This window comes from Rhinoraja longicauda, chromosome 1 (genome assembly GCF_053455715.1).
Source record: "Rhinoraja longicauda isolate Sanriku21f chromosome 1, sRhiLon1.1, whole genome shotgun sequence".
Taxonomy (NCBI): domain Eukaryota; kingdom Metazoa; phylum Chordata; class Chondrichthyes; order Rajiformes; family Arhynchobatidae; genus Rhinoraja; species Rhinoraja longicauda.
The window spans coordinates 50,118,738-50,146,306 of record NC_135953.1 but is presented as its reverse complement, the minus strand read 5'-3'; the positions used below and the strand labels follow the sequence as shown (position 1 = coordinate 50,146,306).

Here is a 27,569-nt window from a genome sequence, read left to right as displayed (position 1 = left end):
TGTACAAAATAAAACCAATGCTTCTCAAACTGTGATCCTATCGGCACACTACAGCAGTACATGTGATGCCCTATTTATAAATTTAGCTGTTACTATACTTTCATTTAGTGTGATTATTTAAAAATCTTAATGAACATATAATGGTGGAGAAATGAGAAGATAATGGTTTGCGTTGAATTACTGTCAAATAATTGGAAAAAAACACATTTGAAACACAGGAAGTAACTTTTTTGGGTGTGATTGAGAGCTAAAAATCTAGCTCACAATGGTTGTTATAATACTCAACAGGAAGGAACTATCCATTGATAGAAAAGACAAAAACTCTTAGTACAAAATTTTGCATCAGTCATGAATTGAATTAGATTAACCTTTGCAGAATATATTGGATGATGGTGATTTACTGGCATGTATATGGTGATTTACTGGCATGCACACACACATATGCACACACATAGACAGGCACTTTGTTTATTTTAATGATATGTACAGTTCCAAAAAACAGACTTGCACTATTGAGTAAAATTAATCATCCAAAAATCTAACGTGCAAATAAGGCATTAAAGTTATTGTGTGCATTGCTCTCTTCAGGATGATTCGACAGTTCACCCAGCATTTTCTTCATTCACACCAAAAATGAAGTAAGGGGCAACTTCTGCATTTCGATGGAGTCTAGAGAAGAAAAAGAAACACGTTGTCAGATTCTACAGTCCTTTCACATTTGCTTTACTCGTGCAATGAATTCGTTTAAATTAGCAACAAGTCATATTACCGACACTCCCATCATGAACATATACATATCTTTTGAATCTAATTAACGTTAAACCCTAAAAATATTTTACATTTGCTTTAAAAGAATACCTTGTGTATTCAGAAGTAGTAACCAATAGTTTTAACAATGCAGCTATAAATACCCTTATTGAATGGGCACCAAGTCCTCTATCTTTGGGAATGTCAATTTAAAAACAGAGAAAAATATGTATATTTTTAAAACTGCTGAGTTTTGCCAGGATACATAAGTTTACCTGAGGTCCAAATGAACGTTAAAAATGTGACCATCAGAGCAAGCATAGCTAACAAAATTAGCACAATTGAAATACATGGACAGTACCAAAAAAAATCATTTGGTGTATGGCTACACTTTTAAGTGAAGTCTGGAACTTCAATATCAAAGCTTTTGGAAAACACAAGCACAGCATTTTTGGGTTTAGAGTTTAGTTCATGTTTTCATTTCCCAGATATGGTGTATTGGTTTGGTCAATTACAGTTAACATAACATAACATAACAACACTTTATTGTCACTCGGCTTTTTACACCGAACGAAATTTCAGCAGTCACACAAAACACAGCAAAAAAGAAAAGAACACAGGACACCCGACCCCAACACAAACATCCATCACAGTGACTCCAAACACCCCCTCACTGTGATGGAGGCAACAAAACTTCCCCTCTCTTCCCCCCGCACCCACGGACAGGCAGCTCGACCCCTACCGAGGCAAACGACACGCACAGCCCCCGCAAGGGGATGGAAAGCCCCGCGGCCGAGCCGCCCTGGGCACCGAAACGTCCCGCGGCTGCACCGGGCGATGTTAAGTCCAGCGGCCGAGCCGCACCGGGCACCGAAACGTCCCGCGGCCGAGCCGCACCGGGCACTGAAACGTCCCGCGGCCGAGCCGCACCGGGCACTGAAACGTCCCGCGGCCGAGCCGCACCGGGCGATGTTAAGTCCAGCGGCCGAGCCGCACTGGGCACTGAAACGTCCCGCGGCCGAGCCGCACCGGGCACCGAAACGTCCCGCGGCCGAGCCGCACCGGGCGATGTTAAGTCCAGCGGCCGAGCCGCACCGGGCACTGAAACGTCCCGTGGCCGAGCCGCGCTGGCGATGTTAAGTCCAGCGGCCAAGCCGCGCCGGGCACCGAAACGTCCCGCGGCCGAGCCGCGCTGGCGATGTTAAGTCCAGCGGCCGAGCCGCACCGGGCACTGAAACGTCCCGTGGCCGAGCCGCGCTGGCGATGTTAAGTCCCTTCGCCGAGCTGCGCCGGGCGATGGAAGGCCCCGCGGGCGAGCTGCGCCCCGGGGAAGAGACCTAATAAAAGAAAGATTTCCCCCGCCCCACCCCACCCCCACACCCACACCCCACCCCACCACACATACACAGCCAAAAACAGAAACAAAAACCATCCCAACACCGACACAAACAAAAAAAAGACAAACAGACTGCCAGAGAGCCGTAGCCGTTAGGCGCAGCCAACTCCTCCCCTTGAAATGAATAAAAGCTAGCAAAAGCCTTCATGCCACACAAGTGCCAAGCAATGATGATATCCAACTAGAGAAAATCCAGCTATCACCCCATAACATTCAATGGCATTACTATCACTGAATTCCTCCACTATCAAAATCCTAATGATTACCACTGAAACTGAACTGGAGTACGATGTGCAAAATGTGGCAACAAAGAGCACATCAGAGGCTGGGAATCCTGCAGTGATTAACCTGCCCCTTTATTCCCCAAAGCCTGTCCACTATATTGCAAGGCTCAAGCCAGGAGTGTGACAGAATACCCTCCCCTTGTCAGGAGGGACACAAGTTTAACACCACTGAAGAACCTCGACATAATACAGGATAGACTAGCTTGCTTGATATGCACCCACTCCAGTCACTTCATCATTCATGCACAGTAGCAGAGATTTGTACTTTCTGAAGAATGCATTGCACCAACAGTCCTTAGACAAGAACAAGAACACCAAGTCACGCACCAACGTGACATGGAAATATAATGCCACTGTCGCTGGGTGAAAATCCTAGATGACAATCCAAGTCATCTGTGTCCCCAACTGACTTCCTCCGTATTTCCAGCATTAACTGTTTCCATTTCAGATTTCTATTTTCCTTAGTTTTATAATTGATATAGGCATGTTAAATGTAACCTTTTGTTTAAAATTATGTTAACATAATTGGTAAAAAAAAAGAGCAGAAATGTGTTTCAATTAATTTAGTGACTGCTGTCTTTCTTTAGAACGCAAACCTCAGGCATTCACCTTTGTTAATTGTATTGAGTTAAGTTGGAGAAATTGTCAAAAATGTTGGTGAGGCTGCACTTGGAGTATTGTGTTTAGTTTTGGTCACCCCTGCTGCAAGGAAGATGCTGTTAAGCTGGAAAGGGTGTAGAGAAGATTTCCGAGAGCCTGAGCAATCGAGAGCAATAGTAATTAATTTATTAATACAAGAAATTAAGTATTATACACATCTTTTATCGTTCAGGCATCCTTACCACAATTACAGTCATTTTTAACCCCTGCCTCCGAAGTCTTGAGCCCTAACCCTCTTTAGTCATCAGTTGAGTAGTCTAGAACTTTATTCCTTGGAGCGCAGGAGGCTGAGAGGTTATCTTATAAAGGTTTATAAAATTATGAGAGCAATAGACAAGGTGAATGTTAAGTTTTTTTTCCCCCTCCAGTGTAGTGGAATTAAGAACCAGAAGACCGAGGTTTAAAGTGAAAGTGGAAAGGTTTAATCAGAACCCGAGGAGCAACTTTTTTCATACAGAGGCTGGTGGGTATATGGAAAGAGCTGTCAGATTACGTAGTTGAGACAAGTACAAATACAACATTTAAAAGACATTTGGTCAGATACATGGATGGGAAAGGTTCAGAGGGATATGGGCCAAATGCAAATAAAATGGGAATAGCTTAGATGATGCATCTTGGTTGGGACGAAGGGCCTGTTTCTGTGCTGTGTGACTCTGTGACCCTAATTGGACAGACCATTCACAGCCTGCAGGGAGAATGCCTGGTGTATTTATCTTTCATTTTGCCAAGAACACAAGTAGAAACTAAAACCTGATATTCCATGACCAATGGAGGCAAAGCAGTTTAGGAAATAAATTTTAAAGAACTATCTTTACTTGCCAATAACAATGACTGCACAACTCTAACACACACTTCATAAGTAAACTAGACTGGGTGTTTGAAATGTACACCCACGTATTGCCTGAATTACATAAATGTGACGTCTCTCTGCTGGTAATCCATGCTTTTTGGTCAGAAGGAAACCCATCAACATGTGCAAAGTGCCCAAACCAAAACCACTGATAATATCTTGCGTAACTACACAAACATATAGCAGGAAATCCAAAACTTGGTCCAATCATAACTTCTTCCAAAGGACACAAAACCTTTTCATTAAATTACATTTGAAATTGCAAAACAGAAAGTTACACAAACAGCCAAATAGCTTATGACCTTCTTCAAATAAATATGCAAGCTATTTTAAATCTTTCATTGCAAAACAATTGAATGCAAGTCAGTTTTTAGAAATGATAGCACAGAAAATCTCACAACATTTTTTCTATATTTCTGTTGACCACTGACAATTCCAAACTCATTCTCGACCCCTTCCCCGTGTCTTTCTTCATATTTTCTTTTCTAATACCTTTGTAAATACTTTCAAATTATGTTATTCTCTCTGCATAAATAATCATGTTAAATAATTCAATGTTTCAGAAAACATTGAGAAAATATTTTTTCTAACTGCATTGTGTTCTGACAGTTCTTGTTATCTCCCCAGGTCACCGACTAATGTAAATTCACTATAATTTTATATTTAATTTTTCATGAAATGGGGAAAACTCTTGTTCTGTCAAAGGTAAGAATTCAGGTAAAGGCAGATATGGTAAATGGATGATTGTTTTAAATTTAACCTAATCTTCATAGATTGGAAGATAAAATCTAAAAGTTGGTAAAAAGGCATGTTGCAATTTTATAAAATACTGGTCAGACCGCATGGAGTATTATGTGCAGTTTTAGTCACTATCGGAAAAATGTGGTTGTGTTGGAGAGAGTGCAGAAGAGATTCACCAGGATATTGCCTAGATTGGAGGACTTATGAGGAAAGATTGGATAGATTGTGGGTTTTTTTGTGTTGGAATGAAGGAGGCTGAGTGGTGACCTGATGGAGTATGTAAAAATATAAGACGTGCAAATACAGTTGATAGTCAGAATCTTTTTCTCGTGTTAAAGGCATGAAAAACACGAGAATAGAGGCTAAGTTGAGAGGAGGCGGTTTCAAATGGGATCTGAGGAGAAAGTTTGTTTGATATCTCGAAGATGCAACCAGAAGGTGATGGGATCGATACAATCACTTTAAAAGACATATAGACAGATACAGGACTAGGCAAGGCATAGAAGGAAATGGACCTCAGGCAAGCAACTGGGATCAGTATAGATAGGAAAAACTGTCAGCATGAACATAATGGGTCAATGAGGCAATTTCTGTGCTGTGCATTTCCATGATTCTATAACCATTAAGAAACTAACATTTTCTTGAAGGGCCAAATGGCCTCCTCCTGCACCTATTTTCTATGTTTCTATGATGGAATTAGCCACCCATTTCACCATGCTCCCAATCTTACTTTCAATTGAATTCCATCAAATTCCTGCAATGGTTAGAATGCTACTCATTTTCTTGTGTATCCGTAACAGACTTTTGATCTTGGCTTTGAATATTGCTGTCTGGGGTCCATTTCTCTTCCATATTCCTTCTGTTCCTCCTTCCAATCTCCCAAAGAATATATTATACACAATCCCTCCTATTAAACATCGCTTTTAAACATTAAACATCAAATGCCATCTATCCGCACAAGCCACTATCCCGCCTATAGATTCCTATGATCTCCTGCAGTTTTCTTTCCAAAAATATAAAAATTATATCACTGCTGAATGTAAAATCAATGATGCATCGTGCTCCTACCTGATTTATATAAATGAATGAGGCCCAAGTCCCACCTCAATTTCAGTACTACCACACTGAAGATACATACCTTGTCTTGTAATCACTCTATCCATATGGCCACAGCATTGTTATCATCTACTTTTGTTGTCATAACCATTCTGACGTGATGCTCAGCAAGATTGAACTTAATACACACATGGCACTCATAGAATACCTACTTTCAAGATGCTATCTTTTCTTTTTCCAGATACATGCTAGCTGTGCGGATTATCTTAAGCCCTTCCAAGTATCACAAACTTCACCCATATATTGAATCTCTAGGTAAAATAATTGATTTGTGATTTTCCAGTGCATAAACATAAGATTTTTGAAGAGGATGGAATACCCACTCTCAGTGCTTTGATTAAACTCCCATAGCTAATGTTTTGCTATTAATCATTAGAGGTTCTGTTTTGCAATTTCTTCCCCAAACTATTTGGAGGTTCACACCATCGAGACTTTGTGATGACTTTATTCCACTCCTATTAACTTCTTATGTTTGCATCTTTTTTAAAGATTCATGTCAATTATTCTAGATCTTGTTCAGGTTCTCCAACTTTTTGTCTGCTGTTTATTGATAATGAGCATTATCTACATTATTTACAAGTGGATGTACGGTTTCATCCGCCATTTTATCCTCAAGTGATTAAGCCAACCTCTACTCCCAACACCATCACAGAATTCAAGGGAATATCACACACAAAATCCTAAAGCTATAACTAAACCAAATACCTTAAAATTATACTCCAAAATCTGCTCTATACTTAATTTCATATGAAGCTGCTTTACCAATTTCACAATGTCAAAGGATTTTTGTACAATCATTTTAATTATTTAATCAATATGAAAAGGATTCAGTTTCAACTTGAAGAGCAAAATAAGCCAAAAATATGAAGAGCATAAAATTACCTGAACCACAAATTTGTGTGGCAAATATTGAGCAAATGACTGGTACCAGTATCAGTGAAGAAATATTAATACCTTAAAAATGTTAAATATATGGATTGAATTTATCAAAGCTTTGCCATAAATGCAGATCTTTGCTGCACAAATGCTTAACTCTGCTTTTCTTCTTATCTTAAATCAACATGACCAAAAACTAAATGATTGTAATAATAGTGCATTTCATTAATAAACTGCTCTGCTTGTTTATTTCCTAAAATAAAGCCATAAAGACATATAATCTGACAGAACCTTTGACTTTTGTTTCAAGTCAAGCCTGCTTCCGCCCAGTAAGCAGATGTAAAATACTTGTGGCTTCCTATCTCTAATAAGCATTCATTATCACCAGCCGTATAATTTTCAACAGCTGCCTGAAGCTAATACCCAATAAGCAAACGAGAGAGATCAGCTACTGCATTTAAATGAATTTCCATTCAAAATTATATTATTTGGCAGAATCAGTGTCTGAAGGGCAATATGTGAGGGTTTTTTTAAACACAGACGAGTCTAAAGCCACCTGTCTTTAAACATTTCCCTATGTGTAATTCCCTAACATATACCTATCAGTGAAATTCCTTTCTTATATTTAAGTATCTACAGATGATTTGCCCTTTCATTGCATATTCATTGCATAAAAGTTCATTACACAATAGGCAATACTGAATGTGAAAAAAATGGAAATGGATAGGGAAGGGACCTGATCAGAGCCTTACAAGGTGGGTGACTGGAGTTGAGGCTGGTGGGGTGTGCTATGATTTCATCCCAATCCTGGGGTCAAGGAAAGAGCATTCACATCGCTTCCCTGTTTCCAACCTTTCCAATCTTTCCAACACTAAGCGCAAGACGCCATTGTACGCAGATGCCGAGAGGTGTGTTCAGCTCTGGCTAAACAATTTCTAATCTTGTGATGTGGACTCGATCAGAAGATCCCAACCCTCAATACTTTTAATGTCTTGTAATTAATTATTCTGTACTCCATGACTTATTGCTTCTCAGAGATTCAAAAAAATGTATTGGTTTTCTTTGAAACTCTAAGTAGCAATGATAAAGGGAAATCTTATTGCACTGAAAATATTTTGTGCCATTACGACTGTTAATCCTTTGACAGTAAGCACATTTAGTTAGTGTAACCACAGCATTAAGTCATTTTAACCCGAGGCACTTAGCAAGAAATCATGGTTCATAATTTTCTAAAACAAAATAACATTCAAATAAGCAACAATCCCTCAGCAAATGTGCCTTACCTGAGAAATGCTCGTAGTCTTTCATCTCGCCTCCATTTTTTATAAAATGAATAGGACATGTACATCAGGATGACACCACCAATGCAACCGAACACAGCTCCAGTTAACACATCGCTACCCAGAAAAGAAAGTAAAATATCCATTGATGGTCAAACATTGTCAACACTATCCAGAAAGGTCTGTTTTACAAATAACCAATTCGTTTTTTTTAAAAAGTTTTCAAACAAATTAATGTCATCATCTTTTTAAAAAGTGCTTCAGTTTGTTTAATGAATATATTTGCAAAATATAGCTGAACATTTATTTTAAAATGACTGTTCAACTACTTACCTAGCAGTTTCCAAAACCTATTGCAGCTAATAGAAGAATGCACTGACGTGTGATGGATGTTGAGCTCTCTCTTACATCTTGTCCCTAAATGGAATGATTTTAGGTATCCGCATTTCGAATTTCAACTAGTTTGAATTGGTTGATTGAAAGACACAGCATGGAAATGGGGCCTTCGGCCCACTGAGTCCACGCCAACCATCGATCTCTCGTACACACTACGTTACTCCACTGTCTCATCCAGTCCCTATACACTAGGGGCAATGCACAGAACCCAATTCATCTATAGACCCGCATGTCTTTGGCATGTGGGAGGAAACCAGTTCATCTGGAGGAAACTCATGGAATCACAGATAGAAGATGCAAACTCCACTCGGACAAGGCCTACCAGCTGAACCATTGAACATTTTCAATTGCAAAATTATTCATAAAATATTCTTCCATGTTAAACCTTATCTTATCAAATGAATGCATAAAATGGACCTCTATCAATTTCTCCTACAGAAATGTATCTTGGGTTTTCCCTTGAGGCAAACCTTAAACATCATACAATACTGCCATGGGAAGCAGTCCGTTCAAGAAGTTGTAACTCATCTGTTAAATTATGCCTTGAACAACATTTAACCGAGTCATAAGGTCGTAAGTGATTGGAGCTCAACTAGGCCATTCGGCCCATCAAAATCTACTTTGCCATTCACTCATGACTGATCTATCTCTCCCTCCTAAGGCCATTCTCCTGCTTTTTTTCCCCATAACCCCTGACACCCGTACTAATCAAGAATCTATCTTTACCTTAAACATATCCATTGATGGCCTCCACAGCCTTCTGTGGCAAAGAATTCCACAGATTCGCCACCCTCCGACTAAAGAAATTCCTCCTCATCTCTTTCCTAAAGGAATGTCCTTCAATTCTGAGGCTATGACCTCTGGTCCTAGACTCTCCCACTAGTGGAAACATCCAGTCCACATCCACTCTATCCAGACCTTTCACTGTTCAGTAAGTTTCAATGAGGTCCCCCCTCATCCTTCTAATCTCCAGCAATTACAGGCCCAGTGCTGTCAAATGCTCATCATATATCAACACGCTCATTCCTGGAGCGTTGGGCTAGCATCTGCTGTTTGGTAAAATGCTTTGTGTTATAACATTTTTCATTGCTTGAATAAACAAACTGATTCCCATAGTCTTTAAGGAGGCAGCCCAACTGGCAGATATGGAAAAAAAATATTAGACCTCACTTCACAACTTGTTCCCAGCGAAGGGCTTCCATCAAGTAGATCTATCATCTCAGATAACAGAACTACATGTATAATTAATTGAGCTGATGATGGACTCGAAAGAAAAAAGAAGCTAACTGCAAGATGAAAAGTGTAGGATAAATGTCGGTTATAGTACCATGACTGTTAGTTTATGCAAGTCACACTGTAATGAGTGACACAAAGGACCCAGTTTCATCTTTCTGGACAGACTCTGTTTCCTACCAACGTACTGCAGCTGAAGAGACCCATTTGCAAATTGTGAACATTAACACATCATTCATATGCAACCCATGATTTTTCATCCATTAATTTGTTCACTTTGATGGTTAGAAAGTCAAAGGCCAAGTGTCTGTGGATACCAAGGAATGTACCCATAAGAGAATGTGCCATGATAAGAATGCATAATTGGACATTTATCTTTAAGACCTGGTTATATTACAGTCTGGGCAAAATGGCATTGCATGTTAAACACTGTTTGGCACTTGACTGACACCCAATCACACCCTAATTATCTGTTCCCTCCTTTCCCTCCACCTAATGGCTGTCATGCGTACATCTGCTGTTTCTTCCTTAGGCAGCTCTGAAAGCAGTTCCCACATCGGTTACCTCTACTACATAAAAGTACATAGTTAGCGGGTGGAAGGAAACCTTGCCAGTTGCAGAAACAAGGAACTGCAGATTGTAGTTTACAAACAAAGACATCAAGTACTCAGATGGTCCAAAGAAGTCCTGACCCAAAAGATCACATATCCATGTTCTCCAGAGATGCTGCATGACCCGCTGAGTTACTCCAGCACTTTATGTCTTGCCAGTTGCAGGTGCTCTTCCAAGTCATGCAACATCCTCACTTGGAAATACACCACCAATCGTTCAACATCACCGTGTCTAAATCCTGGAACTCCCTGCTCTACAGCACTGCTGAAGTACTTTCACCAGAAGGACTGCTCCTCACCACTTTCTCAAAGGTAGTTGTTTTGTGGGATATTCCAAGCATCATTGCTAAACATTTCAACAAATCCATGAAGGTGTCAAAGTAAACAAGGATGAAGATGAAAATGATTTGGAAGGGTTAGACACCCTGACAGTCAGCATACTCAAGCAATACAAAGATAAAATGTCTGATCAAAACTGTAGGACATGTCAGAAAAAAGTATGATCAAGTTGTCTGCAGTCGTATGCAGACCATGCCTTACATATTGTGTACTCAGGATAGATACTCAATGTACAATAAATCCTCATTGCTGAGAAGAATCCTGTGGCTAATCTCCAATATCAATCCTCTTTAAATAAGGCTTTTTGTCTTTGAGAACCAGCAGTCAAAAGGTAGCATTGGAGAAGTTAAACATTAAGAACATAGTGAACCTGGAGAATTATTACAACACATTATTAGGTAATATAAAAAGATGGCTTTAAACTTGATTGGGGAAATTTAGATTTGAGAGCAGGAAAGAGTAATCAGTACATGGTCAGACTCCTAGATGGAACTGTGAAGAAACGCAATAATTATTGAAAACAATTGGTTGCTGCAGTGTGGGGTATAAATTTAGGATCTTTCTAAAAGTTGAAATTTGAATTTCCTTAATTATTTTTTGAGGAACTAGGCTGAAGTTTTCTGATGAAACAAAACAAAAAAAGTAAAAGGATGACAGGTGGGGAAGAATAGAGTATGATGTGTGCAGGGTAGTGCAGTTTGTAAGTAAGTGATTGGCAGACTTCAAACCAGGCACAGGACATGGCCAGGATTTGTTTTGTAATTTACAAGTAGGATAAAAAAGAATATGATTGTAAATAATTGTCATGTTTTCCACGAGTAATTGGAAGTGAAGTTGTGTTTCTTGAAAGCCCTAAATACATTTCCCTGTAAATTCATAAAGTGCCTCTATTTTAATTTAAAGGAACAAACACTTTAATTTTATCATGTGTTTTAGCAAGTTGAGGCCTTCACCAATGGGTCAGACTACAGTACTAGTTTTACCACTGTAACCAAACGATATACACGTACAAAGCAGGGGATATCTGGTATTAAATGCATGGGTAGGTCTCAGCTCCTGTTTGTACACCCCTCCTAATACTTAGCCCCACTGTGGAACAAATGTGTAGAGGTAATTACTTCCAACAGCCAGTACCTTTCCAATGCTATGCTCCAGCCACTGATGACCAAGTTCATCATCATGTTCACTAAAGCAAAAAGCTCTATTACGTTTAAAACCAATGAAATACTCCATAACTCCTCATAGATGATGCGAACATGGATGGTACAATTTAAAGGTGTCAGCACTCATTCAGTGTTGAGGTTTATGCATTGCACTTAGTCTAAACTGAAACAGATGGAGTTCCAAATGCACTTTGTAAACAAAATTTCCCATTTACAGGAAACATGCTCAAATTACAACCGAGAAGCACAGATCAAGTTTGAGAAATAGATTTGCAATTTAACCACAAGAAAGAATTTCAGGCAAAATCAGTCAAATTATTCTACGTCATTCACATAATGACTTGTTTATATATGGCTAAGCCTCTGAAAAATGACTCCACTGATAGTTTATTTGTAACACTGTAAAGACAATGAAACCAAATAATATTTTTTTTGTTACACTTGTTAATGTGAATTAAGTAAATGTGATATGATTTTTTTCATGCAAAAAGAAATTCTGTTGGAGGAACATATTCGGTGAGATGTTCCCTCAATTCATAAAACAGACTAATGATTCATTTTAATCATATTGTACTATGCTTAAATGCATTCAGTTTGAATAGCTGGGTTGGCTATCCAATTGGAAAGGGTAGAGAGAAGATTTACGAGGATGATACCAGGACTCGTGAGTCTGAGCAATAGGGAGGTTGAGCAGGTTGGAATTCTATTCCTTGGAGCGCAGGTGATCTTATAGAGGTGTATGAAGTAATGAGAATAGAACAGGTAGATGCACAGAGCCTTTTGCCCACAGTAGGGGAATCGAGAACCAGAGGACATAGGTTTGAGGTTGAAGGGGAAAAGATTTAAGGAATCTGAGAGATAACATTTTCACACAAAGGGTGGTGGATGTATGGAACGAGCTGCCAGAGGAGGTAGTTGAGGCAGAGACTATCGCAACGTTTAAGAAACAATTAGATAGGTACATGGATAGGATAGGACAGGTTTAGAGGGATATGGGCCAAATGCAGGTGGGTTGGACAAGTGTACATGTTGGTCAGTGCGGGGAAGTTGGATTGAAGGGCCTGTTTCCACGCTCTAAGTCCCTAAGACTATGACAATATTGCTTGAATATAATTAATATTCAATACACTTGCATATCAAAATCTATTATGAGATTGTGATAGTGATCAATTGGAGAATTCCTACAGATTGGAAGCACGATGGCATAGCAGGAGGTGACAAGATTTGTTAGTATTTCTTCACTGAGCTACATGTAGCCAAGTTTCTGGAAAATAAATACGCTCAAACTTTTTGATATAAAAATGCGCAGCGAGACGGCTGATGGGTACCCGTAAAAGGGACCACATCACCCCGATTCTGGCCTCTCTCCACTGGCTCCCAGTACGGTACAGAATCAACTTCAAGCTCCTCCTATTCACATACAAAGCCCTAAACGGGCTTGCCCCCCTACATCAAAAATCTGCTAACCCACCACTCTATCTCCAGGTCCCTCAGGTCGGCCGACTTGGATACTGACTATCCCGCGGTCTAGGCTTAAGCTCAGGGGTGACCGTGCTTTTGCGGTTGCAGCACCTAGACTGTGGAACAGCATCCCTCTCCCCATCAGAACTGCCCCTCCATCGACTCCTTTAAGTCCAGGCTCAAAACCTATTTCTACTCCCTAGCGTTTGAGGCCCTCTGAAGGGGCGCTGTAAACTGTTTATGTATGTGTTGTTAGGTTTGTGTGCCAATGTATGCTCTTTTTTAGAAGCTGCACTGATGTACAGCACTTTGGTCAACGTGGGTTGTTTTTAAATGTGCTATACAAATAAAATTGACTTGACTTGACCTTAAAGTTATGTCCTTGAGTATTTGATATTTCCATCCTAGAAAAAAGGTTCTGACTGTCGACCATATAGATAGTTCTCATAATTTTACACACTTTTATCAGGTTTCCCCACAATCTCCAACATCACAGAGAAAACAATTCTCCGAACTGAGACAATTTCACGATGTTAATGTGGATAGGAATTTCAAAAGTAATGATTTGCTGTCCTCTAGTGGCGAGAGTTAAAAGGCAATTAAAAATGACTGAGTAAATAAAATGATTGAGCAATGAAGGTGATTTCTTCGGAAGGTCATTGAGGTTAGATCGACTTCAATGCAGCAGGATATGGCTATAACTCTTCCCATTGTTTCAAGTGCCCTAGTTTAGCCCACCATGTGAGATGGTACCCATGGGCAGAAAATGCTTGTGCACACACGCCAGTGCACACACTGTTTTTATTCCTATAGCATCATTATTTAGGTAATAATGGTGATCTGGAAGGACTTTGAAACCCTAATGATCTTTAAACATTACCTGGACAATCACATGATGTGTCACAAGGACAAAGTTATCTGTGTTATAACCAGCATGGATACAATCAGCCAAATGGCATCCTTTGGTGACGTGAATTTCTATCAGTCTACTGAACAGACAGTGAGAATCAAAAGATGAACCACAGTACACCATTTACTTCTTTCTGTTCCTCCATTCAAACAGATTAGAGTCGACCTGTATCCTTAGTCCACTCACCTGCACTGATTCAATTTCCCTCAGCACTCTTAGCTAGCAAGCATTAACTGAAAAAGGAATTCAAATTATTCACTGCTTTTTTTGTGGGGGAGAAACTCCTGAACTGTTTCCTCAACTTATGGGCGGCACAGTTGTCAAGCTACTGCCTTACAATGCTAAAGACCCTAAAGACCCGGGTTCGATCCTGACAACAGGTGCTTGTCTGTACGGAGCTTGTACGTTCTCCCCGTGACCTGTGTGGGTTTTCTCCGAGATCTTTGGTTTCCCCCCACACTCCAAAGGCGTACAGGTTTGTACGTGATTTGGCTTGGTTTAAATGTAAAATTGTCCCTAGTATGTGTAGGGTAGTGTTAACGTGTGGGGATCGTTGGTCGGTGCGGATTCGGTGGGCAAAGGGTCTGTTTCCACACTGTATCTCTGAACTAAACTAAACTCTCCTCTGTACCATTTTTTTAGGGTTAAATTTCACACCTGTAGGAAATGGATTCCATAATTCTTCACAATATAATCCCTTCACCTTTTTTATTCCAGTAAATAAACTCGACATTACATTATCGCTCTACATAATATAATGCTTGGAGTTGTGATAATATTCTGCTGAATCTGTACTGTCTCAACCTTTCAAAGCCATTAATCTTTGGCCAGAGCACTTACAGTGAAAATACCCCAATTGCAATCTAACCAAGAATTTTGTTCAGCTGTAAATCACTCCCTCTCAAAAGCCCCCTCTTAAAGTAAACATCTTGAATACTTTTGCATCTGTCTGGAACATTTTTGTAAATTGTCCCCTAAAATGCTTTGAGCTCCATTGTTCCAAAGCTTATCGTTTAAAAGAAAAATAGTTACGTTCATCCAATTTTTAGATTTAATTGAATGCCTCCCTTCATTGAAATCCAACCCACAAATTGCTCACTTGCTGAATCTATCAATGTCTTCTTGTAATTTAATGCTTCCCCACGTATACTAACTGTCATCAATTTCTGTGCCAAGAGTAAACTTGAATACATCACTCTCTATTATTCAAGTCATTAATTAATATAGATAAGGACACAGCCCAATTCACTATGGGTCACAGCTAGTCATTTACTGTTCTTTAATTACACATCTCATTACTATTTTTCTTCTTCTACAACAGAAATAATCTCCTAACCAACACATTGATTTCCTTTCACATCCATGAATTTTCATTTTAGCTAATGGTTTCTCGATAGAACCTTATCAAAATTTGTTCTGGCAATCCATATAAATATATTGCACAGGTGTTAACCATCTCCTCTCCTTTATATCTCCGACTGGTTACATCCAGTCATGCATTTCTTCAAATGCATAGTTACTCTGTCCTTACTTACATTTCCCAATAATTCCCCAGAATAGTTAGACACACAAGGAACTGCAGACATTGGAATCTTGAGCAAAACACATAGTCCTGGAGGAACTCAGCGGGTCAGGCAGCATCTGTGGAGGGTATGAACAGGTGACATTTCGGGTCAGGACTTTCAGTCTGAATAAGGGTCCCAAGCTGAAATGTGCCCTGTCCGTTCCCTCCACAAATGTTGCCTGAACCAATGAAATCCTCAAGCACTTGTCCCCAGAATACATGTTAGACTAACTGATGACAATTAAAAAAACATTTCTTATCCTTTTTAAGCAGTAGAGCTTGGAAGTTTATATACATGCAATTTATAAATAAGTCTTTCTTTTGCCATTTGATTCTAAATTGAGTCCTAATTTTGATTTTAACATCAGGGTGGCACAGAGGCTCATTGGTAGAGTTGCTGCCTTACAGCGCCAGAGACATGGGTTTGATCCTGATTATGGGTGCTGTCCGTACGGAGTTTGTACGTTCTCCCCGTGACCTGCGTAGGTTTTCTCCAGTATCTTCGGTGTCCTCCCACATTCGAAAGATGAACAGGTATGTAAGTTAATTAGGTTGGTATAATTGTAAATTGTCCCTGGTGTGTGTAGGTAGTATTAATGTGCAGGGATCGCTGGTCAGCGTGGACTCAGTGGGCCGAAGGGCCTGTTTGCGCGTTGTGTCGCTAAACTAAACTAAAATTAAATTTACCTAACAAATGTAAATTACTTAAACCAAGTTTCATACAATGCTGACAAAAATGTGATGCACATAGTTTGAAGTGGTCAGTTATACATGATCCCACTTTAAAACCAATATTAGTTATACATACGAGCTGAGCAACTTGGCATGGTTCGAGCGGCCATCTGAATTAGACTGTGCATTTGTTCTCGATGTGGATTGTGATGTGGACTGTGTACTTGGTTCTAAACCTGGAATGTAAAAAACACTATGTAAACAAAATGCTCCAAAGCTGATTAACATTTATTTCATGTGAGTTTAGAACCCAGAATGAAGGCACTCATTTTCATTTCAGTTTGACATAGTTCCAAATGATTGGCAGAAAATGTTATTCTATGTAAAATCTGGAATGTTTTGCTTCAAAGCAAAGAATGAAATATAGTAATTTGGAACAATAAAGAGACTTAAACAGTTTTCATCAAATGGGCACATTTTCCTTTGCTTCTAAACTTTTCATAAAAATCGTGAATTCTAATGAAAGTTTAATAGATGGCTTAGGTGAATAAATCTAACAGGTTTTGATGATAACCAAATTACAAGAAAACATTATTGGAAAATACCTGGGATTTGTTAAAATGATGGCAGACTTAAGCTCAACACGAAGACTGCCATTTCACATAGGTTTATTTGATGTATGAGTGTTTCCAAACAGAAAGCACTATAAGCAGAGTGTAGAGTTGAGAAATTTGATCAATGTTTCAAACTTGACAAGTATTGCAAGTGTTGAATACACGTTAGAGGATGGAAAGGGTTCAGAGAAGATTTACGAGGATGTAGCCAGGACTAGAGGGTGTAAGCTATAGGGGGGAGAGGTTGAGTAGGCTGGGTCTCTATTCCTTGGAGCGCAGGAGGATGAGGGGTGATCTAATGGAGGTGTATAAAATCATGAGAGGAATAGATCAGGTAGATGCACAGAGACTCTTGCCCAGAGTAGGGAAATCGAGGACCAGATGACATAGGTTCAAGGTGAAGGGGAAAAGATTTAATAGGAATCTGAGGGGTAACCTTTTCACACAAAGGGTGGTGAGTGTGTGGAACAAGCTACCAGATGAGGTTGTTGAGGCTGGGACTATCCCAACATTTAAGAAACAGTTAGACGGGTACATGGATAGGACAGGTTTGGAGGGATATGGACTAAACACAGGCAGGTGGGACTAGTGTAGCTGGAACATGTTGGCCGGTGTGGGCAAGTTGAGCCGAAGGGCCTGTTTCCACACTGTTTCATTCTATGACTCTATGAAAACATGCAATAGGATACAAAATTGTTATAAATACTACACACTTAGATAAAGCAGAGCAGGTTGAAGGTCTGGAGGATAAATCACGAGCTACAAAACGTTGTTCGACAGCGCCAGGAAGACAATGTTGAGTATCTTAGGAAGCTTTGCTGGGAATTCTGCATAGATTTACCAGAATACCTCGACCCCAAACATTAAATTACAAGGAGGGATTGTCTGGAATTTTATGGATAAGGGGCGAGATCAGCAAAATTTTGACCATGACGACTGTGTGTGTGCTGCTTCCAGTGGAGGATCTACTATCATTCAATACAATCACCTCACTCTTTTGCACTCTGGTCTCTTTCTCTTCACTCTTCCTTGTACCTCGTGATAATAATGAACTTAAACCTAAAAGCCTGGGGACACTAGGAACTTCTAAATATTGTACCAGAATAATTAAAGGCTAGTGCAAAGACCCATATGTGAAAAAGTCCAGGAATAAGAAATCAAAAACGGTTTCTGTTAGAAATCAGTAATGAAAGCAAGAATAATGGAAATGCTCAAAAGATTAGGCAGCATCTTTGGAAAATATTACATTATAAAAGCACTTTTTTTTTTTAACCCCTCATATTACAGAAGATTTGAGCAACATTACATGGTCAATCTACTATATGGCAAAACAGGCTTGATTCAAGGGTCACAATTAAAATATTCTAGGAACAGTTAAATAGAGATTTTCCATTACTGTTACACTTAACTAAAGATGCCCACAGAAGACACAAATATAAAATCATACTACTAATATACATCTTGCATGTAAGCCAGCCTTTGGGTTTATTTTCTCCTTGCATATAAGGAACCGAAAATATTCTAATACCTTTTGTCAAACATAAGACCTATCTACCAGGAATCCAAACTACCAAATACCACATAAAAGCAAAATACTGTGAATGTTGGAAACCTTAAAAAAAAAGGGCATCGAAGGGCCGAATGGCCTACTCCTGCACCAATTGCCTATTGTTTAAACATAAAATTCAGCAGGTGAGGCAGTATCTGGTGAGAGATTTACAGAGAAAATGCTTAATGACCCAAATAAATTTTAACTGTTTCTCTTTCCACAACTTTGCACATTTCTAGCAATTTCTGTTTTATTGCAGAAAAGAAATCTTCTTTCTAAATAGTTCTAAAAAGCAACAGTTTGATACCTGTATCAACGGTGACATTTGAAGACTTGAGAATTGTTTCTCCATTAAAACAGGTCAAGCTGATGGTGTAAAGAGTCCCGGGTTTCCGATCTGTAAGCTTTAAACTTCCATTTCTGAAATTTTTAAGAAGTTTGGTGAATATACAGAAAAGCAACCAAACAAGGTGCAAAAAAGCCGATTTTGATATTAAACACAAGAACTTAATACGCTTGTGGAGATTACCCGCTAAGTTACTCAAGCATTTCGTGTCTATCTGTCTAACTTTATATGCTTGGTGTTTTGGCTTAAGGTTTTAGTTTAAAGATATAACATGGAAACAAGCCCTTCAGCAGACTGAGCCCACACTGCCCATCGATCACCCATTCACACTAGTTCTATGTTCTTTCGCATCCACTCCATATATGCTTGGGGGCAATTTACAGTGCCCATTCAACCTACAAACCCCCACATCTTTGAGATGTGGGAGGAATCGGGTGCACCCGGAGGAAACCCGCGCAATCACAGGGAGAACAGGCAAATTCCTCGCAGACAGCTCTCGAGGTCAGGATCAAAATTCAGGTCTCTGGCACGGTGAGCTCTACCGGCTGTACTGCCCTAGTTTAATTTAATTAGTTTGATCTCGAATGCAAAGGATGGCAGCATAACATTTTGGCACAATTTCTATCCTGGTATCAATACAATCCATCAGGAATGAAATGAAATGCAACCTAATCTCAGTGCTCAACATTTTCTCAACATGTGTGTTGATTGTGCCAAGATCAGAACCCCCATACAAATCATCTCCAGCTATGTGCTCAATATTGCATGGATACAACAGGCTGGAATCCACCACCTTCTGTCAAAATGTGATCCTTATATCACCCAACTTGATTCTTCCAACAATTTTAGCACCAAGAGCTATTCATTCTTCCCAGAAAATGGCTTGTGTAGGCAAGGATCATAATTTCAAGCAATCTCAAGGGAACTAAACTTTGGAACTAGGCAACTCTAAATCTTATTCTGTCAATCTTTCCTAATGATTTCCTAATATTGTTAACACCTTGGGTTCCCTTTTTTTTTTAACCCACATTTGTAACATTGCAAGCTTAAGTTACTAATGTGTCTGAAGAAGGGTCTCGACCCGAAATGACACCCATTCCTTCTCTCCAGAGAGGTTGCCTGTCCAGCATTTTGAGTCTATCTCATTTATACTGCCTTTTTCAGTCTGTTATTCTTTATTGTGAAATGGAATTATATCATTTGACAAGAACAGCAAAGGTCAACAAGCTGGGAAAACACAAACATTCCTCGGTAGGAAAGCTGAAATTCTAAGATCCTGGGCAAGTAGAACCAGAAGTTTATTATTTCAGTTTAGCTTATTTACAAATTATTTTAATTTGATCAATCCACCTGACATGCATGTCAAAAAAAATCATTTCATAATGGATTCATAGCCTAGAATGTATTCTTCTCATGGGAGTTCATGTTAGATTCTGGATACACATTTGATTATTTCAACTTATCCTGGGAAGTCTATTCGCTGCTCCCTAAAAATCCATGCATTAGTTTTTCCACTAACTTCAGCTAACAGTAGAAAGAATGATAGCACCATCTTGTGGCCACCTAAAGAAAACACAGCCACAGCCAGCCAGCCAGCCATCCATCCATCCATCCATCTCTAAAACTCTCTGTTTGTTTGGTGGTTTGTTTATTTATTTGATCATGCCAGTTTGATGGTGCCTTATTTTTCTGCCCCCGTCACACGTTAGCACGACAATTTTAGGACCACCTTACTCACCTTTGTAACTTAATGGAATATAAGAAAATCACTGCAGATGCTGGTACAAATCGATTTATTCACAAAATGCTGGAGTAACTCAGCAGGTCAGGCAGCATCTCGGGAGAGAAGGAATGGGTGACGTTTCGGGTCGAGACCCTTCTTCAGACTGATTCAAATTGGTCTTATTTAAAGTTAGAGAGATTTTAAAGTTTATTAATTACCTTATTAAACTGATGCTCACCGTGTTCAGCGGTTGACATCACAATGGGACCCGCCCAAGTGACGGGAGTGGCAGCTAATGATGGTGGGGGGGGGGGGGCTGCAGGCCGACGAGCAGCTGCTAACTCACCCACTCTATCCCCCCTGAACCCCCCTCCATCCCATCCCCCCCTTCATCCTTCCTTAACCTCCCCTTATCCTCCCCCCCCACCCACTCTCCACCCCCCCCCCCCTACCGCTGGCAGGACAAGCTGCGTTTTCGACGTCAGTCGGCGGGTGCACAGTTGGGGCGACCTACGGTGTTTTGACGTTGCGATGGTGCATTGGTCCAGCACCCTCTCCTCCCCCACTACCCGCCCCCCCAAACTTCCCTCCCCCCCCCCAGGGGAGGGAAGGAGGAGGGTTCAGGGGATGGAGTGGGTGAGTGGGGGGGGGGGAGGGGGGAAAAGGGGGCTCAAGGGGGTGGAGTGGGTGAGTGGGGAGGGGAAAATATAGAAGGTGCAGGATCAGTTCATTCCAAAGAGGAAGAAAGATTCTAAGGGGAGTAAGAGGCGACCGTGGCTGACAAGGGAAGTCAAGGACAGTGTAAAAATAAAAGAGAAGTATAACACAGCAAAGATGAGCAGGAAGCCAGAGGATTGGGACTCTTTTAAAGAGCAACAGAAGATAACTAAAAAGGCAATACAGGGAGAAAAGATGAGGTACGAAGGTAAGCTAGCGAAGAATATAAGGGAGGAAAGTAAAAGCTTCTTTAGGAATGAGAAGAGAAAAAAAATAGTTAAGACAAATGTGAGTCCCTTTAAGACAGAAGCAGGTGGATTTATTATGGGGAACATGGAAATGGTAGACGAGTTGAACAGGTACTTTGGATCTGACTTCACTAATGAAAACACAAACAATCTCCCAGATGTACCAGTGGACAGAGGTCCTAGGATGACGGAGACACTGAAGGAAATTCACATTAAGCAGGAAATGGTGTTGGGTAGATTGATGGGACAGAAGGCTGATAAATCTCCAGGCGTATCTAGTGGGGGATGGAGGTGTAGAGTGACTGAACGTCCACAGCAAAGATGAGGGAGTGGGGTATGGAAAGCGGAAATCATTAAAGAGATCACCCGACCTGACCTAACTTGACATTAAAGGCATGACCTGCAATGTACAAAGCTATGGTGACTGTTCCTAATGAACCCATTCTCTTCTAATTGGGAGTAAACCCAATACCAAAGAATCCTCTCCAATAGCTTCCCTAACATTGACGTGAGGCTCACCGGCCTATAATTTCTTGGACTCTTTCTTCCTCTCTTCTTAATTAAAGGAACATCATTAACTACTCTTATTGTACTGAATCTTATTAAATCTAATCTTTATTTCAAAGTCACTTAGCTTTAAAAATACCATTATTGTCTTTTATGCAATCCATGTGAACACTGAAAACTTTAAAAGATTGTTTTACTGATAATTTTTTTAAATTTTATTTATTTGTTTTCTGGCCAATACTATACAACAGATTGACCATACGGTTGTGAAAGTTAAATAGTGCAAAATCATTGTATCAAAAATAAAACAAGATAATCACACATGATATTTTCTGGCCGAAAAAAAAGGTGTAGGCAAAAGCCAAAGCTTATTGTGCCTACCCTTAATACTTAACAAAATATAATTAAAAAACACAACATCATAAGTCAGAAGCAGATAAACAAAACATAGAAAGAAACACAAATATAGTCAGGGACCATCATTTCTGTCATGTCAGTCGTTTCTCAGTGCTTATCACATATTTTGTATCTTTCAAATATAATATTTTTGAACATTTTCTTGAATTTACATATATCACTACTCTTTTAATTCATTGTTGCAACTATTCCATAAATTGACCCCTTTATCAGTCACACATCTATTTTTCACATTAAAGGAAATGGTTATATATTCGCAAGGCCACGGGGCCTTCCATCGCCCGGTGCGGCTCGGCCGCTGGACTTAACAGTGCCCGGTGCGGCTCGGCCGCTGGACTTAACAGTGCCCGGTGCGGCTCGGCCGCGGGGCCTTCCATCGCCCGGTGCGGCTCGGCCGCGGGGCCTAACATCGCTGGTGCGGCTCGGCCGCTGGACTTAACAGTGCCCGGTGCGGCTCGGCCACGGGGCCTAACATCGCTGGTGCGGCTCAGCCGCTGGACTTAACAGTGCCCGGGCCGCGGGGCCTAACATCGCCCGGTGCGGCTCGGCCGCGGGACTTTTCATCGCTGGTGCGGCTCGGCCGCTGGACTTAACATCGCCCGGTGCGGGGCCTTCCATCGCCCGGTGCAGCTCGGCCGCGGGGCCTAACATCGCCCGGTGCGGCTCGGCTGCGGGACTTAGCTGCGCACGGCTCGGTCGCGGGGCCTTCCACCGCCCGGTTCGGCCACGAGACGTCTCAGCGCCCGGTGCGACTCGGCCGCGGGGACTTCCATCCCCTTGCGGGGACTGTGCGGGTCGGTCGGGGATGAGCTGTCTGTCCGTGGGCGTGGGAAAGAGAGTGGAAGTTTTGTTGCCTCCATCACAGTGAGGGGGTGTTTGGAGTCACTGTGATGGACGTTTGTGTTGGGGTCATGTGTCTTGTGTTCTTTTTTGTGTGTGACTGCTATGTAGTTTCGTTCGGTACCTTGGTACCGAATGACAAATAAAGCTCTGTTGAACTGTTGAACTGTTGAAGATCCTGATCAATAAAACAGCAAATGTTGGAGATACAAGAAACTGCAGAAAATGGAATCTTGTCAAAACAAAGTGCTGGAGTAACTCAGCAGGTCAGGCGGCATCTGTAGAGAGATTGAACAAGTGACGTTTTGGCTCAGGACCCTTCTTATGGCTGATGCACAGCAGGTCAGCCAACACCTGGAAGGAGGGCAAAGTGTTGGCCCTTTCAGCAGAACATTTGTGGTAAAATCTCAGAGATCCCTTTATTCTCCTGACACTTGAAGAACATTATTTTACCTTGGCAGTAGGAATATTTCATCTTCCTTCCTTCCTTTTACAAAGATAAGGAGGACACATTCAAATACAGACAAAAGATGCGAATCCCACTCAATATGGAGGGTAGTAGAGTTTTCCACTTCCAAATGTACACCAACATGTGATTCTGAGTCTCCTGTAACATACAACAAAAGAGAGTCATAGAGTGATACAGCACAAAAATAGCTTAAATCACCCATGCCAATCAAGATCCCCAATGCCCCAATCAGCATCAATGGTGCAGAAATGGAAATGGTTGAGAGTTTCAAATTCTTCGTTATTAATATTATAAACAATCTGTCGTGACCAACCATACTGATGCAACAGCCAAGGCGGCACACCAATGGTCTACTTAGGAGACTGAGAAAATACAGTTTGTAACTAATGACTCTTACAAACGTCTACAGATGGTGGTCAAATACCTCCTCTGGCAGCTTGTTCCATACATCCACCACCCTTTGTGTGAAAACGTTACCCCTCAGATTCCGATTAAATCTTTTCCCGCTAACCTTAAACCCATGCCCTCTGGTCCTCGATTCACCTACTCTGGATAAGAGACTATGCATCTACCTGTTCTATCCCTCTCATGATTTTATACATGATCACCCCTCATCCACCTGTACTCCAAGGAATAGTCCCAGCCTACTCAACCTCTCCCCATAGCTCAGACCCTCTAGTCCTGGCAACATCCTCATAAATCTTCTCTATACCCTTCAGCTTGATAACATACTGTATTTCATATAACATGGTGCCCAGAACTGAACACAATACTCTAAATGTGACCTCACCAACGTCTTATACAACTGCAACATGACCTCTCAACATCTATACTCAATACTCTGACTGATGAAGGCCAATGTACCAAAAACCTTTATGACCACCCACAGAAATCTACAGGGTTGACCAAATGCACATGAAGAATAAAAGAGTGAAATGTTATTTTCAAAATTTCAAACCTTTTCAAAATAAGGCTTCAAAAAACTAATTGTTAATCCTTTACTTATTAATCAAAAAAGTGATTAATGATTAATCACCCATGATTAATCGATAAAAGTGATTACATTTCTAAACTCTCTCTTTTCTAAGGCTAGTACTAGAATAGGATGGTACGAGAATTCCTTGTTTTGTAAATAAATGTTTGGTATTTTTTCAGCAAGTTTATCCAGTAAAGTGCTGAGCATAAACATAAACATAATCAATCAGTTAAATGCGTTCAGAAATTTTCAAACAGCAAACTGGCAAATTACTGGATTGATGTTCTTGGCACAAAGTCAGACGTTTGTTGGAACCTTCTTGTGAACAAAAACAATGGGGATTTAGTGAAGTGGAAGCATTATGAAACAACTTTCACATATCAGCCATCCCCATCGTCATTCAAAACACAAACATGCCTCCAAATTTGACCGAGTGTCTTCAAACAAGGCAGTTGGCATTCCATTCTTTCACATTTCAAGAAGAAATCAATAAAAACACCCGAGTTTGTTATTGCACATTTCACAACTTTAGACAGAATTCAATTTAAAACTTTGACCAAAAGTGTGGACATCAAAAATAGTTGGAAAGCATAAGGTCTGAAAAATTCAGGTACGAGAGAAAGAATTTGTGATATGGTCATGAAGTTTGGAACAAAATCTGGGAAGAAATTAGGCAGAAACCGAAGGAAATACCAGAATCTGGAGACCGCTTTTCACTCACTTTAGATGAGTGCACGTCAAAGATAAATTGACGCTACATGTGTCTCAATTTACATCATACTGACAAGCTCTTTGGCCTCCGGATGATATGAATTAATGGTTCCACGTCTGCTGAAAAAGAACTAAAATGAATTATTGTTAAATTTGTCCATTGATGGTGATGAAAAGGATATCTATGAAAAAGAGGAGAACGCTGATGAGGATGAAGGGGATGAAGATTTATCTGTAGATGCTGATGCTCAATTTGCAGACAGCATTGCTGAGTGAATTTGAAAAATCTGAAAAATTATGATATTTTTTTGCAAATCAACCATGAGAAATTATTTACTGCAAAATCTAGTCAAACATGAAAAAGGAAATGAGGTGGCATTGATCATTGACTGCACAGCACGTTGGAAATCAATGCTAGTTATGCTGAGACAGATTTTAGAACTGAAAGATATAATACCAACTGTGCTCACTCAGTCAGTTTTAATCTAGCCATCTATTCCCATCTGAAATTGAGTTGCAGCAGGCATCCGAGTTAGCTGGAAGTCTGGATTTGATTGAAGTGAGTGTCTTGGACGACATGAATGCGACTTAGTCTAAGCTGACAAAATATTTAATTAAATGTTTGAGCAGAGAAGAAACTTAGGTATTTCACGACTCCTCATGTAGTTGGGTGATCCAATGGATTGTGATGCTGCCTGGAATTCCCGACTTGCGTTTCCACCAAAATGATCTTTCCAAAATAGTGAGAGACATTTACATGAAGCTGTTCTCAAAGACGATAAATTATTTGATGACAATGGTAAAGAAGATAATGATCAAGCTGACCCCACTGCGAAGCAAAGTTAATAAGAGCTCAATGCCAATCTCTCCAGAAAGCACATTAAGAAAATGCCATAGTCATAGTCATACCCACAAGACATTTAGAAGATTTTGAAACAAGAAATGTCTGTCCTGGAACGCACTTTGAAATGGCCAAGCATACTTTGAAAAAGTGTTCGGAGCACTCATGACAATTCCTCCTAGCTTAGTTGAATCCGAAATTTGTTTTAGTGCTGCTGGCCTCTTTGTCACGAAACTGCGCACAGCATTGCGTAATGAGACCACTGAGACCTTATGTTTATTTAGATCTTTGACAGTCCAAAGTAGGTTTACATTTGTGAAATAAATGTAAATTTGCCAAGAAGGAATAAGTTTTAATTTGAAAATCATGAAAACTTGATTTTTGAAAATTAATCATCAGTGGCAATGTGATTAATTAATGACTAATCACTTTTTTCAAAATTAATCAATTAATCAGTTAATCAGAAAACATCCCCAATTACTTACACACTCCAAGAAATTCGGATTAAAGTTATTGGGCATATTGGGCATGGGCATGAAATGCCAAAATCATATCTTGCATAAATGTTAATAATTGAATCATTGCTGACTATGCCTCAGTTTATAAACCCCTTAGCATTGGAATTACCTTCCTATGCAGAGTCCTGCTATCTTTACTCCATTATAATGCGTTTAAAAGCTACCACGTTGACTAAGCTGTTGTTCATCAATCCTAGTATCTCCACTGTAATCATAGAGTGATACAGCACAGTTAGGCCAATCGACCCAACTTGTCCATGCCAATCAAGGTACCCTATCTAAGCTAATCCCATTTGCCACATATCGCTCTAAACCTTTCCTGCCCACGTACCTGTCAAAGTGGCTTTTAAATGTTGTTATTGTACCTGCCTCAACTACCTCCTCTGGCAACCGATTCCATATACCTACCACCCACTGAGTGAAAAAGTTGCCCCTCAGGTTCCTATTAAATCTATCCCCTCTCACCTTAATCCTACGCAAGGTCCCACGCAAGAGATTAGTGTGCAAAATTACAGCTCATGGTGTAGGAGCCATTTTGCAGTTATTAGTTATTTTTGCTTATTAATATTATTACCTTGTATCCTGATGTAGTCTGGACACTATAGAGTTAATGCAATGCTTACATAGGGGCTGGGCGGAGCTAGAGTGGGGGCTGTTGTGTACGTGCTGGTGGAGAGAGTGTGTGTGTGAGCCAAGGAGGTGCTGACAGAGGGTCAGGTCAGCCAGAGGCTCCGCCAAAAGATTTATTAGCCAAGACGTAATCGCCTGTTTTATTAACAAGAAGATTAATACAA

General features: G+C 40.3%; 1 protein-coding gene across 1 annotated transcript in view; it reads right to left on the bottom strand.

The window, feature by feature from the left end:
- Positions 1–462: 462 nt before the first annotated feature.
- Positions 463–27,569, bottom strand: part of LOC144602417 (uncharacterized) — a 40,168-nt gene continuing 13,061 nt past the window's right edge. Inside the window, exons 3-7 of the mRNA XM_078415860.1 lie at positions 23,714–23,867; positions 18,770–18,882; positions 16,436–16,535; positions 7,954–8,067; positions 463–669 (exon numbers count right to left, since the gene is read on the bottom strand). Of these exons, the coding sequence (XP_078271986.1) occupies positions 603–669; positions 7,954–8,067; positions 16,436–16,535; positions 18,770–18,882; positions 23,714–23,867 (548 nt within the window). The 3' untranslated portion in view covers positions 463–602. The remainder of the gene's footprint in view (positions 670–7,953; positions 8,068–16,435; positions 16,536–18,769; positions 18,883–23,713; positions 23,868–27,569) is intronic.